At 49.8% G+C, this 12930-nt stretch overlaps 1 protein-coding gene across 12 annotated transcripts in view; it reads left to right on the forward strand.

Moving 5' to 3' along the window:
* Window positions 1-12930, forward strand: part of ARHGEF9 (Cdc42 guanine nucleotide exchange factor 9) — a 207593-nt gene that overhangs the window by 89962 nt on the left and 104701 nt on the right. The window contains exons 1-3 of one of the 12 annotated variants that reach the window (XM_027893823.1): window positions 7762-8545; window positions 11366-11450; window positions 12477-12538. The exons of 8 other annotated variants lie outside the window; for them this stretch is intronic. In XM_027893823.1, coding sequence (XP_027749624.1) covers window positions 12509-12538 — 30 coding nt within the window. In that variant the 5' untranslated portion in view covers window positions 7762-8545; window positions 11366-11450; window positions 12477-12508. Of the gene's footprint in view, window positions 1-7761; window positions 8557-11365; window positions 11451-12476; window positions 12539-12930 lie in introns of those variants that run through there. 3 more of the 12 variants (XM_027893825.1, XM_027893826.1, XM_027893827.1) reach the window with 3 other exon arrangements.

Raw genomic sequence — 12930 nt, forward strand, 5'->3', positions numbered from 1 at the left:
TGGGTCAGCTTCTTAATGAGATGGGTTTTTTCTTTACTCAGTGTCTTGACAAGGAGAAACCCAGGGAAGCTGGAGCCAAGTGTCACAGGAGGGGTGTGGGGAGGGCTCTTTTCATCCTCATTCCCGTATTCCAGGCAGGGCTGTGGCTCCTGTGCCGCGGCTCTCACCGAGTCAGGGGCTGTGCCTGGCTCAGCTGCCTGGTATGTACATGGTGGGGGATTCCAGCCTCCCCCAGAGTGAGCTCAGGATGGCAGGGCAGCACTGAACAGTTCAGTGGGAGTCCCAAGGAGTGCACGGCATCAGGACTCTGAAATCCAAGAGCCTTTGTCTTGCCCTGAGGCAGGGCCTGACTCAGCCTTGCCCACAAGCAGAGGTGATGGGGACCTGTTCAGGGGGAGCATCCTGTTGCAGGAGAGCTGCTCCTTGACCCACACCTTCTGCAGGGGCAGGCAGTAAAGGCCCAAAGCAGATCCAAAACTTCTCCTTCTCCTCTGGTTTCCCTCTGGCTCCTGACGTTGCTGTTTGGTGTGTTTATCGTGGATCACACTGTTCCTGTTCTGCCCAGCACCTCGTACTGCTATTGCCAGACCTCCACCAGCTGGGGCAGGGGGAAATACTCTGTTAGACTGGCTTTTTTGCTGCATAGGAATTGTGATGCCTTGGATTTCAAAGGACCTTCCTGTGTTGTGGCAAAGCTGAAATGCACCCTTTGATTTTCATGCCGAAGAGTTTCTCTGTGCCTGTGCAGCTGAATTTCACAGGGACCTCGCTGGGGACACTGACCCAGGATTTAGTAGGGTTTTGTTGTAGTTTCTAGAGGGTGACAATTTTTTTTCCATTTACCACTGTGTCCAACCATGTGTTGATGTGAAGATTCTGCTATTTAACGTCAGAAGTGAGAGCAGGAGCACTGGAGCTCCTGTCAGTGCCTGGAGGGAGCACTTACATTCCCCCAAGGAAGGGATTTGGCTTGGATTTTATTGCAGTTTGGGCTTTGCCTTCTTTGCCTTGTTTCCAGGCTCAACTGTGAGCCCAGAAGCCTGAGAAGTAAAATTAAGGAGTAAAGTTCTGTGTGTTCTTTTATACAAGTGGGATTTTTTTTTTTTCCAGACAAGATCTTACATAAGGCTGAAATGAGCATCTGAATTGCATGGGCCTTTTTAAACTGAACTTTCTCAGCCCCTCTAGTCTTTCTCTGTGACCAGGGTAATTGGTGTTACCACATCAGATTTCTGCTGGATTTGAGGGGTTTTTCTTTCCTTTTTCAACATTAGGATGAGGATGTTTCTAAAGTAAAGGCTGGGGTGTGGAGCAGATGCAAGGGAGGAGAGAAAACACTTGCATCAGGATTGCCAGGGGCAGGAGATTTTAGTCTGTCTTAATGCTTTAAGTTCAAATAAACTTAAAAATAGGAGATGTGTTGTTCTCACTGCAATCCAGAGAAGCACAATGGAATCACCCCCTCGCCCTGAGAGGCTCTCAGTGCTGTTTCAGCGTGGTTTAAATAGTGTTGCAAGGGCTCTGAGCACTGATTCCATCGGGACATCACTCCCTGTGGCACAGCCCAGGCTGCTGCACCCTGCAGGTGAGGGCAGGACGCTGGCAGGGACACAGTGAGCTGTCCTAGGATGCAGGTGACAACTGGCCAGGGTGCTCTGGAAGAAGCATCTGGGCATCTCAGGCAGCGACAACAGTGACAAGGCTTTGGTTGTATCTCCCCCTTAACTGCACCACACAAGAGCTTTAGTTCTTCACTGGAAGGAAAAGCAGCATCTGCTCAGGTGCTGGCTCTGTTTGGAGGAGGAATCAGGATGAATTGAGGTCTTCAGATGTGGCTGTAATCAGCCTTGGTAAGTATCTGACATTGCCCCATCCCTGGAAGTGTCCAAGGCCAGCTTGGATGGCCTTGGAGCAACCTGATCTAGTGGAAGGTGTCCTTGCCTATGGACCAAGATGAGCTTTAAGGTCCTTTCTAACCCAAACCATTCTGGGATTCTATGATAGTTCTGTGTCACTACTGCCCTACACTCAAAGGGTTAAGACCTGTTCATCTGGCACGTGGTTACTTCTCAAGAGGGTTGTTAACCAGGGCTGGTGCACCAGTACAGCACAAGCCCCCTGGCTTGGTTGGTGTCTGGCTGTTACATGAAATGAAACTGTTATAAATAAATCAGTCTCCACACTGGGGACATAATTCTGTTGTGTACCACTGCTTGTTTTCTGAGATAAAATTAGAACTGGTGAAGAATGGGAAAGGGTTCACCTATGACACCTTGCCTGAGCTCTGTGTGTCTCTAAATGGTGTGTCTGCCGAGGGTCAAGCTGTGGAGGTCAATGTGATGCTTCCCATTTTTTGGTGAAATCCTTGTTTTTCATGGAATACTTAGAGCAGTGACCTGGAGATTCTCAGGTTTGTCCCTGTGGCCTCTGAGCTCTTGGCCAGGTGGACGTGCAGATTGAGCCACATGGCAAACTCAACCTCTGGCAGTGTCCTGTGTTCCCCAAACAGAAGTGGGCTTAAAAAATTAACTTATTCTCTTTGCCAGCACTCCCAGCCTTGCCACTCCCAACTTGCTTAAGGAGTCTTGCTCTGCTCTCTCCACCATCCACCTTCTCTCCCACTTATTTCACTGCTTTGCTGGCTCTCAACTCAGCCTTTTCTTAGGCAGTTTAGAAGGAGGAAGTTATTGGAAAAAGTTCCAAGTTCATGGACGTGAGGAAGCTTTCCATTTGAGGGATGGAGTGGACAGGCAAGGAACTGTGGGTGACTGGAAAGGTAATTTTTAACCACCAAAGTCAGCCCCCTGAGTCCAAGTCTGTACAGATATTCCTCCCATTTTGCAGTTTGGGTAAGGAATTTTAGGCATTTGGAAATTTTTAAAGCTTTCCAAGAAGCAATTCCATAAACATACAAGATATGGAGATTCTGGCAAAGGATGGAGAAGGGGGGCTGTGTCAGACTCACTGTGAAGAGAATGGAAAAAGAGGCAACTCCCAGCTTAAGAAAATCCTCCTTTTTGGAAGCAGCAAACCATAATCTCACTGGCCTTTAATCTCTGAACCCCCCAGCTTAATTCCTGTCTAGATTTAGAAAAAAAAAAAAACAACTTAATTTAATGGTCTTCTCATAATCTCTAATGGAGCCCAGCACTCACCCCCCCATCGGTGCCCGGTGTCACGGCCACGGTCCACGAGCACCCAGCACAGGAGACTGGGAATGGAGGAGCCTGCCTCCTGCCCACACATCCCTGGGACTGCTGCTGTCTGTTCCTTTCTGGGGGCATTATTAATTCAAATTAAAAGTTTGAACTTCCCTCATGATGCCATGTAGGTCTGCGATGGGGCTTTTGCTCCAAGAGGGAATACAAACAAGCTGATCCAGTTCTGGACTGATGGTCGCTGGCAGCTGTTTCCCTCATGGCCGTGGGTTTCATCCATCCAGACCAATTTTATTCCCGTTTAGAATCACGAGCCACTCTGTGATTTGTTTGAAATTCTCCCAAATTCACCAAGAGACGTGGCCAAGTGATGGGCAGAGCTGGGGTCCTCATGGCGAATCCCAGAGCTCGGCCACACCTCTTCCTACAGTGGCAAGCCTGGAATAGTCTGGATCTGCATTGAGTGGCTCATTTTTGCAGTTGATGGAAGGTGGAGCTGATGTGTTGGGAAAACACAGATGCCTCTGCATGTCCAAAACTGGAGGTTGTTGATCTGCCCAGGGGTCTAGGGCAGCACAGAGAGTGGAAGCCCTGTACTGCCACACGCCCCTGAACTGCCCTGCCAGATCGTGTGGGGATCCTGTAGCTGTCACTGGGAGTGGGATACAGCACCTGTGAGCATTCCAGTTGCAAATCCTGGCTGCTGAGTTAGAGCTGTATGTGTTGAGCTGGAAGGAGTGGGATGTGCTAATTGCCGGAGACATCCATTGGAGGGAGACGTGGTCACAAGGCTGAGCCCGCTGTGTTACGCACGGAAGGATTTCGCATCATCTGCTTCAGAGGCTTGCCCCCAAATTACCATATTGTAATTAATGTTAGTGGAGGGCCCCTCTGATCTGTCTGTTATTTGGGTGTCCAGAATGCGCTATCCCTTTCAGATTTATGATTTATGCTTGCGTAGAGGTGTGCGGGTGCGATGTGTGAGTGGGAGCCGTGCCTCCTCCCCGATCGCTGTCCCGCCGGAGAGGTGCTGAAGTTCCAATCTCCTTTCTCCCACAGCAGAGCCCTCGCTCATCTTGCATTACAAATTTTGCTCCCCAACCCTCCTGTAATGTCAGGGTGTGTGATGAACTGTGAGGGACGTGGTGTTTTATATAACTGGTACAAATCTTATCTTGTTCCTCGGTTTTGCTCTGTGCGGGAGGTTAGACTAAACTTCCCAGAAAGCATTACATGAAGTTAAACTCTGCGGTGGTTTTATATAAACCCCTGCTGTGTAGGTGTTCTCTTTTCAGAGAGGCTTCTAAGAGAAGGTATCATCCATTTTTGTAGTAAAATTAACATTTAGTGCACGCAGGAGGCATGGGAAATTATATAAAGCAGCAAGTACTACTGGGAATACTGTGAATATCATTTAAATAGAAGCTTCTCCGCAGTAAATCTGTTTGTGCTGCTCACTCGCAGTGGTTGTAACACACGCAGCTTCCACTAGAGCCCAGTATCTGTACCTGTGTCAGGTGAGGCACCAGGTGCTTTCCCGCCCGGGCTGCGGGGGCGTTTGNGGAGTGTGAGCTGGGCAGCAGGGATGCTGTGGAGTGTGAGCTGGGCAGCAGGGATGCTGTGGAGGAGTGTGAGCTGGGCAGCAGGGATGCTGTGGAGTGTGAGCTGGGCAGCAGGGATGCTGTGGAGTGTGAGCTGGGCAGCAGGGATGCTGTGGAGTGTGAGCTGGGCAGCAGGGATGCTGTGGTCGGAGCAGCCCCCCAGCCCCTCCAGGCAGGAGCACTGCGGTCCCCACAGCCTCGCCCCTCGCCTGCAGCTGCTCGTGATGCTCAGGCTGTTCTGGGGAGGGGGTTTTGGGGACCCCCTGCCCGCAGCTGGCAGACGGCCCCAGGAGGGGCTGGCTTTGTAAAGCCTGTCTGGAGCATCTCTGCCCTCCCCTGCGCTGTGAGTGGCTCAGCTCGTGCGGAGGGACTGCCCAGCCCTGCCCGGCAGTGCTCGCAATGAAACCCTCCCTTTCAGCTACGGAAGTAACTTGTGAGCATGTGTGATCACTGCACCTTTGTTCTGGATATTTCTTAGGCCTCTCTGCTCGTCCCTGCCCCGATTTAGCTCCCCTGGCTGCGTGCAGGGGCTCAGAGGAGTCTGCCTTGGAACCTCACCCGTCGCTTCCCTTGCCGGACAATGAGAGGACACACAGAGCAAAGGATGGGCTGTGTCTGCAGAGGGTCTGCAGGCCCTCAGGGCTGTGTGGATCAGTAGAACATCTCCTCTGGGCTTCCTCTAACAGTAAGGCTGAGCCTGAGTTGGGTTCCAGACCCAGGCTCCCTCTGCTCTCATCGCAGTTTAGAGGAAAACATTAATGGCCATAAAGATGCCTCTAAATTTGGGCTGGTTGTATGTTTTGGAGAGGTCACTGTTATTTCTGAGACTGAAACTGGAATTTTCTGGATTTTGGGGTGAGTTCAGGTTTGGGTTTTGGAAAATTGCATGTATTGTTTTGGAAAAGGATGGTAGCAATAGTAAATACTCCACATCTATTACATGTTGTAAGTAAATGATCTCCAGAGTCCCTTCCATCCCAAACCATTCTATGATTCTCTGTTTGCTATTCTGATCAGTCTAAAATTGCATCAGACAGAGTGATTGTCCTAAAACTGGATACTTGATAGGGAATGCAGGTCTGGGAGCTGGTGACCTGAATACAGCCTGGCACATGTGCTAAGGGGGCAGCTTTAAAGAAGCTTCTTTGTAAATATGCAGGTGAAAAATGATCTTTTGCTGTCCTAAATAAGAAACTCCTTGCTTGAACAGAGCAGGGGGCTCAGGTGCTCGAGACAACCTCTGGTTGGTGCTTCTCCCACAAAATAAAAAAGAGGAGAAGAAACCATCTGATGGACTCAAAGTGTTCTTATTTCCAGTGCTGCTCAACACAACCCACCTTCAGCGTCTGTGAACACAGCACGGCCCACATGTGCTGCAGAGCTGGTCAGACAAGAGGAGGATGGTGCTGAGGAGTGCAGATGTTACACAGAGCAGTGGGTCTGAGTGAAGGCTGAGGAGGGAGGCTCCATGGAGGCCCAGTCCTCGCCCACCTGACATGATGGTGTTTGGGGTGGATAGGGGAGCCTCCTCCTTTGGAGCGAGCCCCTTGGCAACCCAGCTAGCAAAGGAAATAAAATAAAAGGAAGCCTTGCAGCGACCACTGGGTTTAGTGTTGGTTTGAGGGGTGAGGTGGGGTAGGAGCATAACCCCCCCTGTCCCTTCCCCAAATACTGGTGCCCTGGAAGGACAGGCTGCCTCTCATTGGAGCCCACCCCGTCCCCTGTCCACATTTAAACACTGAAGTCCTGCCAGACTTCAGCCAGCTGCTGGAGAACAAGTTCAGAGGCTGGCTGTGCGCGTTGGCCCCGGGTGTGTGTGTGACGTGCCGGGGAGCTGGGAGGCGCAGGTTTCCTGGAAGGTGCTGTGCTCAGCCCCCGGCTGCGCATTTTAGTGCTTTATGCATATGCATTGGCAGCATTTCTATATTTGTCTTTGTCTGGGAAATCATTTGCTTTTTCCAGCTGAGTGTATCTGTTTTGTGTGTATTGTGATGCCTCTCCAAGGTAACTGCTGGTGCTGGGATCTAAGATTGAGGTTTGGGATGGCACCTGGACCATAAACCCTGAGTGTGTATGTGATTTTAATGTAGGAATGAGCTTTTCTGGCTGCTGTAGGAGGAATAAAGATCCTCCATCTGTCCTCCCCCTCTTTTATAGATCTCTGTCTGTGGACTCAGAATTCAGTTTAACTCTTTGCATGGAGACACCCAGTGCAGTGCTGAGGGGAGAGACTGTATGGGTCTGTGATGGGTGATGTGCACAGTACCATCCTGGAGCACAAACCCTGTGAGGGGAGGCTGAGGGGGCTGGGGGGGCTCAGCCTGGAGAAGAGGAGGCTCAGGGGAGACTCAGCACTGTCTGCAACTCCCTGACAGGAGGGGGAGCCAGGTGGGGGTTGGTCTCTTCTCCCAGGAACCAGCAGTAAGACAAGAGGGCTCGGTCTGGAGCTGTGCCAGGGGAGATTTAGGTTGGATATTGGGAAGAAATTCTTTCCATGGAGAGTGCTCAGCCATTGGAATGGGCTGCCCAGGGAGGGGGTAGAGGCACCGTCCCTGGAGGTGTTTAAGGTGGCATCAGTGCCATGGGCTGGGTGACAGGGTGGGGTTGGGTCAGAGGCTGGACTCGATGATCTCAGAGGTCTTTTGCAGCCTGGTTGATTCTGAGATTCTGTGATTCTGTACAGAGCTAAAAAGCGATTCCCCCTACCAAATCCCCACATTTCGGGCTGACGGTGAATTTCCAGGTTACCAAGGGTTGCCTTTTCGTTGCACGGGCTGCTCCTCTCCCCGCTGCCCTCCCCGCCCTGGGCAGGCTCCCCGCAGCTCGGGTGGTCAGCGTTCCCATCGGAAGGTGCAGGGGCGGCTCGGAGCGGCACGGAGAGCTGGGAGACGCCTTCCCGGAGCTCCGCACCGGCCCCGCTCGGCGCTCCCCGCCCGCAGCGGAGGGCAGAGACATGTCTGCGTGGCACTCGCTGGCACGGCGGGCGGAAGCCTCGCGTATTTATGGAGCCAGCGCTTCCTTCTGCGTTTGAGTGACAGCCAGGATCCCTTCGCTGCCTGGTCACTGGAGCTGATTAGTATGCGCCAGGGTCCGCCTCGCTCCGAGGGATGCAGCCGCAGCCGCTCGCAGAGCTGTCACACTCACACGGGCGCCGTATCTGCACTGGCTTGAATTAAAAAGCGAGCCAGCCAGCGAGAGAGAGACCGGGAGAGACAGGGGGGACGAGACAGACAGAGAAGCTTGCAGACAGCGCTCGCTCTTTTCCTAAAGGAAGGATTTTTGCATCCCAAGTGCTCACTGGTTGTGATGATGCTTCACTTAGCGGGCTCAGAATGAGCTAGAGACAGCAGATAGGGGAGAAACTAAAGGCAGAGCACAAAGCATTACGAGCCAACCCAAAACCAGGAACAGTTTTCTCCTCTATTCTAGCATGGTGGATGTATGGACAGTCTTACAGAGCAGAGGTTGACTTCTCCAAATCTGCCAGCCCCACACCTCGAACACTACAGTGTTCTGCATTGCACCATGACCTTGGATGTTCAAACGGTGGTCGTTTTTGCTGTGATTGTGGTGCTATTGCTTGTGAATGTCATACTCATGTTCTTCCTGGGCACTCGTTAAATGGATTTTTTCTCCTGAGCTGTTGGGGGCTACTACTACCACTAGCAATTCAACAAGAGAGCACGAGCGGGAGAGAGAGAGAGAGAAAGGCGAGAGAGAGAGAGAGAGAGATTTCTTACTGAGGGGGGAATCGCGTTGAGCTTCAACATGGCCTCGCTGTGATATGTATGACGTTGGTATATTATCTCTCCCTAAATCTTTTGTCATGTCTTGTCTTTTAAGTATGCCTGTAAGTGTAGCTGCTTTTGCCTGGGTTTTAAATGTGATAAATAATAACAGTGATCCATTCCGCTCTGGTGCTGTGCTGGCGAGATTGAGCTCTACTTATTTAGGTAGAAGCAGAGTGGAAATATCTGTGTGTGGTGAGCACTGGCTGTGTTGTTTTGCTTCCTTTGAAATAGAGGCTCAAGTTAATGATAAGTCATTTTGTGTGCAATTTCTAGCAAGCAGTTAATGTGCAATGTCTGTGAGAGTAACCATGTAGGTGCCAGGTGAGAGATGGTGGTGGGTGCAATGGAATCGAGCTCTGGACATTTTTAAGGGGGGGGGGGTGAGAAATCCTATTAAAGGATTAAATCTTTGCTAAAATAACATTCAGCCACAGGAAAAAAAAAAAAAGAGAGAGAGAAAGAGAGAAATTCTACTTATTGTATTTATCTGTGTTGCCTTGATGATCTGACTCGATTTCTCAGTATTCAGCCCCAAAGCCTCCAAATTCTACGTCCACACTGATGTAACCCAGCTCCTTTCTTTAAAGATGTGAGAGGGACCAAAACATAACCTGCTGGGTTTTTATTCTGGTTGTATGTGGTTTCTGTGTCTGCGAATTGGGAAGGAGGGATCAAAGGAAAAAGGGGAATGCAAGCTGTGTTATTCTTTGCTAAAGCAACAGTTACGGAGGGGTTGGGTTTTGCTTTGATTTTCTATAAATCTGATTTTGTCTTTCTTTTCTTTCATGTGTGTCTATGTATATATATATATACATACATATATATAATTTTTGGGATTGTATGTAAGAAAAATCTTCAGCCACCTCCAGGATAATGAGCTTTTGAGATGGGTTGTTGTGCGTGACTTCATTTACATTGATTTTTCTTGAAAATGAAGTGTGAAGTTGTATATTATAGGCTTGCTGGAAAGGTGTCCACTAGTTAGAGGTACTTCCAGACCAAAATTGCAATGTTTACAGCTTGGAAGCAGGGCTGGCTGGGGGCTCCAGTGTCAGCATGTGAAGTTTGGAGAGAATATGAAAGGAACGTCTGAAAAGAGCAATGTCTTTTCCTCTTGAAAATATGTCTGTGTACTGTGCTTCTGTTAGAAGTGTTAAGGATTTTGTCTATAAATTTTTTCCCCTCCAGAAAAATCAGAATTTCTCAAAACAAACAAACAAAATCAGTTTGAAAATGAACATTTCTTGCTGATGATCACTGAAATTTGTCAGCCTTGATAATTTAACTAGTTCGTGCTAATTCCAGCTCTCTGTTATTTATCTGATGTCCTCTACTAATTGAGAGGAAAAAATAAGTCTTGTTGCTGATCCATAAAGACAAAAGCTGGAGCTTGTAGATGGAGATGTGGAGTTATTTCCCTGTGAGGGTCTGTCTGCTGTGAGTTAAATGCCGAGCCGGGCTCGGTAGCCGATTGCTTTTTGGCCAGCTGGAAAATTGAGTTAAATCCTTCGAATTTGGCAATTTCAAAGGGGTTTTAGTTGTAAATAAAAGAGAAAGAAAACTTCCCCTGAGTCCTGGGGTGGTAACAGTGAGCCCCCAAAGCTGATCAGAAGTGTCAGGGGCAGTAGCCCGTTTTAATGGGGAGAAAAGCCAGGATCCAGGGATACAAGCCCAGGAAGATGCTCCAGTGCCTGCTGACTCCGTTTCCCCCTCTTCACTTGTAGCTGTCTGCAAGAGGTACTGGCTTCAAGCACATCATAGGAGATTGAGCCAATCTTCTTTAAAAAAAACCCAAACACATAAAGTTGATGCTGAGGATGGTTTGGGTCATTAAACAGCTCAAATTTGCCTTATTTGCCTGTTAGCCATCCTCTGTCATTAGTTTTACAGGTTGCAGAATCTCCTAGAAATGTAATAAATGAGCTGAGATCACCATGGAGAGAGGATCGATCGAACAGCAGCCAAAAACATCCTTTCAGGGGAACAGCTTTAAGTGACATAGGGATTTGGAGGAGTAAGTTTGGAAAAATGCGAGAAGCAAACCAACCCCAAAACTAACCAGCGAGTTCCAATGGGCTGTGGCTGTGCCTGAATGTTTATTTTCTCAGGGCCGTCTCTCTGGCACGAAGGTTTACCTTTCAATACGATTTCTACAAGGAATGCTCGGTACCTGGCAGGGTTTCCTGGTGCACAGTGCATTCCTTGATCCAGAGCTTGCTCTTGTGGGGAGATCTTTGGGGAGCGTACTGGGGCTTCCCTGTCGAGTGGCTGCCAGCCCCTCTGGTTCCTCCGTGGAGCTGTGTGGGTCTGGGCTCGTGGGGTGCATGGGGAGGACGAGGGGCCGTGCACGCTCAGCTGCTGGGAGGGATCGCTGCGAGCTGAGTTCTGCCCGTTGTGGAACGTGCTTGAGAGAATTAATTTATTACAACTTATTACTTTTATTACAGTTTTTGCCTTTTATTCTCCCAAAGGCTGGTGGAGTTAAAGGAGGAAAGTTAATGCAGAGCAATGTCAAAGTTGGGCACAGCAAAACTTTGCTGTTGTAGCAGCACCGTTCCTGTCATTTCAGGCTTCCTGTTGGAATTCTGGGGCAAAGAGAGGAAATCAAAGAGCGAGCAAGGGCTGGGCTTGCTGCTTGTTTGGTTTGATCTCCGTTTCCCACCCCAGGCCTCAGTGACCACCTCCTCGAGTGGGCCCTGAGCCACGTGCCCCAGCCCCAGAGTGTGGCGTTCCCCGGGGCTGCAGCGGGGCCTGGGAGCGCTGGCTTTGCGGGAGAGGAGCCACTGAAACAACTCCGTCTTGCCGTGCTTTTCAGGAGCGGCTCCGTCCCTGACATCCCGCATTAGGAGCTTTTTGGGGTGACAGCGGTCCCAGTGGCTTGTGGTAGATCCCCCGTGCTCGTAAGTGACTGTGCTTGCAAAATTCGGGGTGTCATTTGCACGCTGTGAAACATCTCCGTGTAGTGGAGCTTCCCTTCTCCCTGAGCTCCGTGGGACGGTCCGGGTCACGCCTGGGGCTGATCACAGTCGGGTTCCTGGGGGAAGTTCACCCCCGTGACTCCCCCTGGGTTTGTGATCACTGAGTTCTTCACATTTGTGAGGATGCTCAAGCCCAGGGATGAGGAAGAGGGATCATTCCTTTTAAGGAACCAAAGCGCTGACCCTCTGGAAAATGAGGCCCCAAAGAAAAAAATATTCATTTGTCTGCAAATAGCATATTTATAATGCATAAAATCTCTTTCAGTGCTTGCTGCTGTGTGTTTGCTGAGGCTGGGTGAGGGGAGACCTGCCTTGCTGTTTGTCTGCTTAAGCAGGATTCAATGTTATTTGCCACAGGATTCATGAAAATGCCTCTGCCTGTATCATAGCAACCCTGTTTCCCACAGTCCATAAAAAGTCCATTCCTCCTGAACGGCAATCCATTGTCTTAAAGGTTCAGGCACCCCCCTCACCACAGGGAAAGGGTGATGGGGGTGATGTCCCCCTCTCTGAGTGCTTCCCAGAGAGCTGACGTGTCGGGATGATCCCGTCCGGCTCGTCCTGCCTGCACGGTGATTTTAATGCTCTTTCTTTAAGGCCGATAAAGGGCTTCCTTTCGGGTTTCTAAAGGCTTCCTCCCCCACCCTGGATATTTCCCACCTCTGTTTTAAAGCTCACATGACAAGTTAAAGGGGACGGTACCGCTCAGAGGACTCTGACGCGATGGCTCTGTGCTGTCCTGCCATTTGGCTCTTCCCCCGGGATGGCAGCAGCACAGCGCTTGCTTTTGCTTTGTAGTGAATGAAGATCTGCCCCGATCCGAGCCCTTCTGTGGGAATGCAGAGGTGCTTTCTCAGCCCGTAGATGAGTGTTGTTAAGAGCTGCATGTTCACCTGATTCCTGCCCCCATCTGTTTGCATAATGTGGTTATATTTCTTTTCGGATCAGGTATTCAGTACACAGCCCAGCTGCTGTGTATAATGTCTGAAGGAAAATTGCCAAAAATCCATGTAAGTTTGTGGGTCTGTTTGGTTTTTTTTTGTTTTGTTTTTTTTTTGGTTTTGTTTTAATTTGTGACTAGAACCCCTCTCTGTATTGTCATTTCATTTTGCTGTGGTCCTTGGTTTGTGTGCTCAGGGAATGCTCCGTTGTGCCTGGTGCATGTGTGTGTGTGCGCTGCCGTGTTGTGTCCGTGTGCTCTGTGCTGTGATGATGCATCTCTGTCTGTCGGGGAGGGGGGTCCTGGATTCCTGGATTTTGCGTTTGCAGTGTGTATTTTCTCAGCTGGGTGTGATAATCGTGTTCAATCCGTATCTCCCAGTGAAATGCTGGGAGGGCTATTTTGGTAGAACGCAGTGATTTGTCTCTTAGCTGCGGAGTCTCCAATGACCAGAAGTTGGGA

The sequence above is a fragment of the Empidonax traillii genome, unplaced genomic scaffold, assembly GCF_003031625.1.
Source record: "Empidonax traillii isolate 1590-97213 ecotype Southwest subspecies unplaced genomic scaffold, ASM303162v1 scaffold407:size753175, whole genome shotgun sequence".
NCBI lineage: Eukaryota > Metazoa > Chordata > Aves > Passeriformes > Tyrannidae > Empidonax > Empidonax traillii.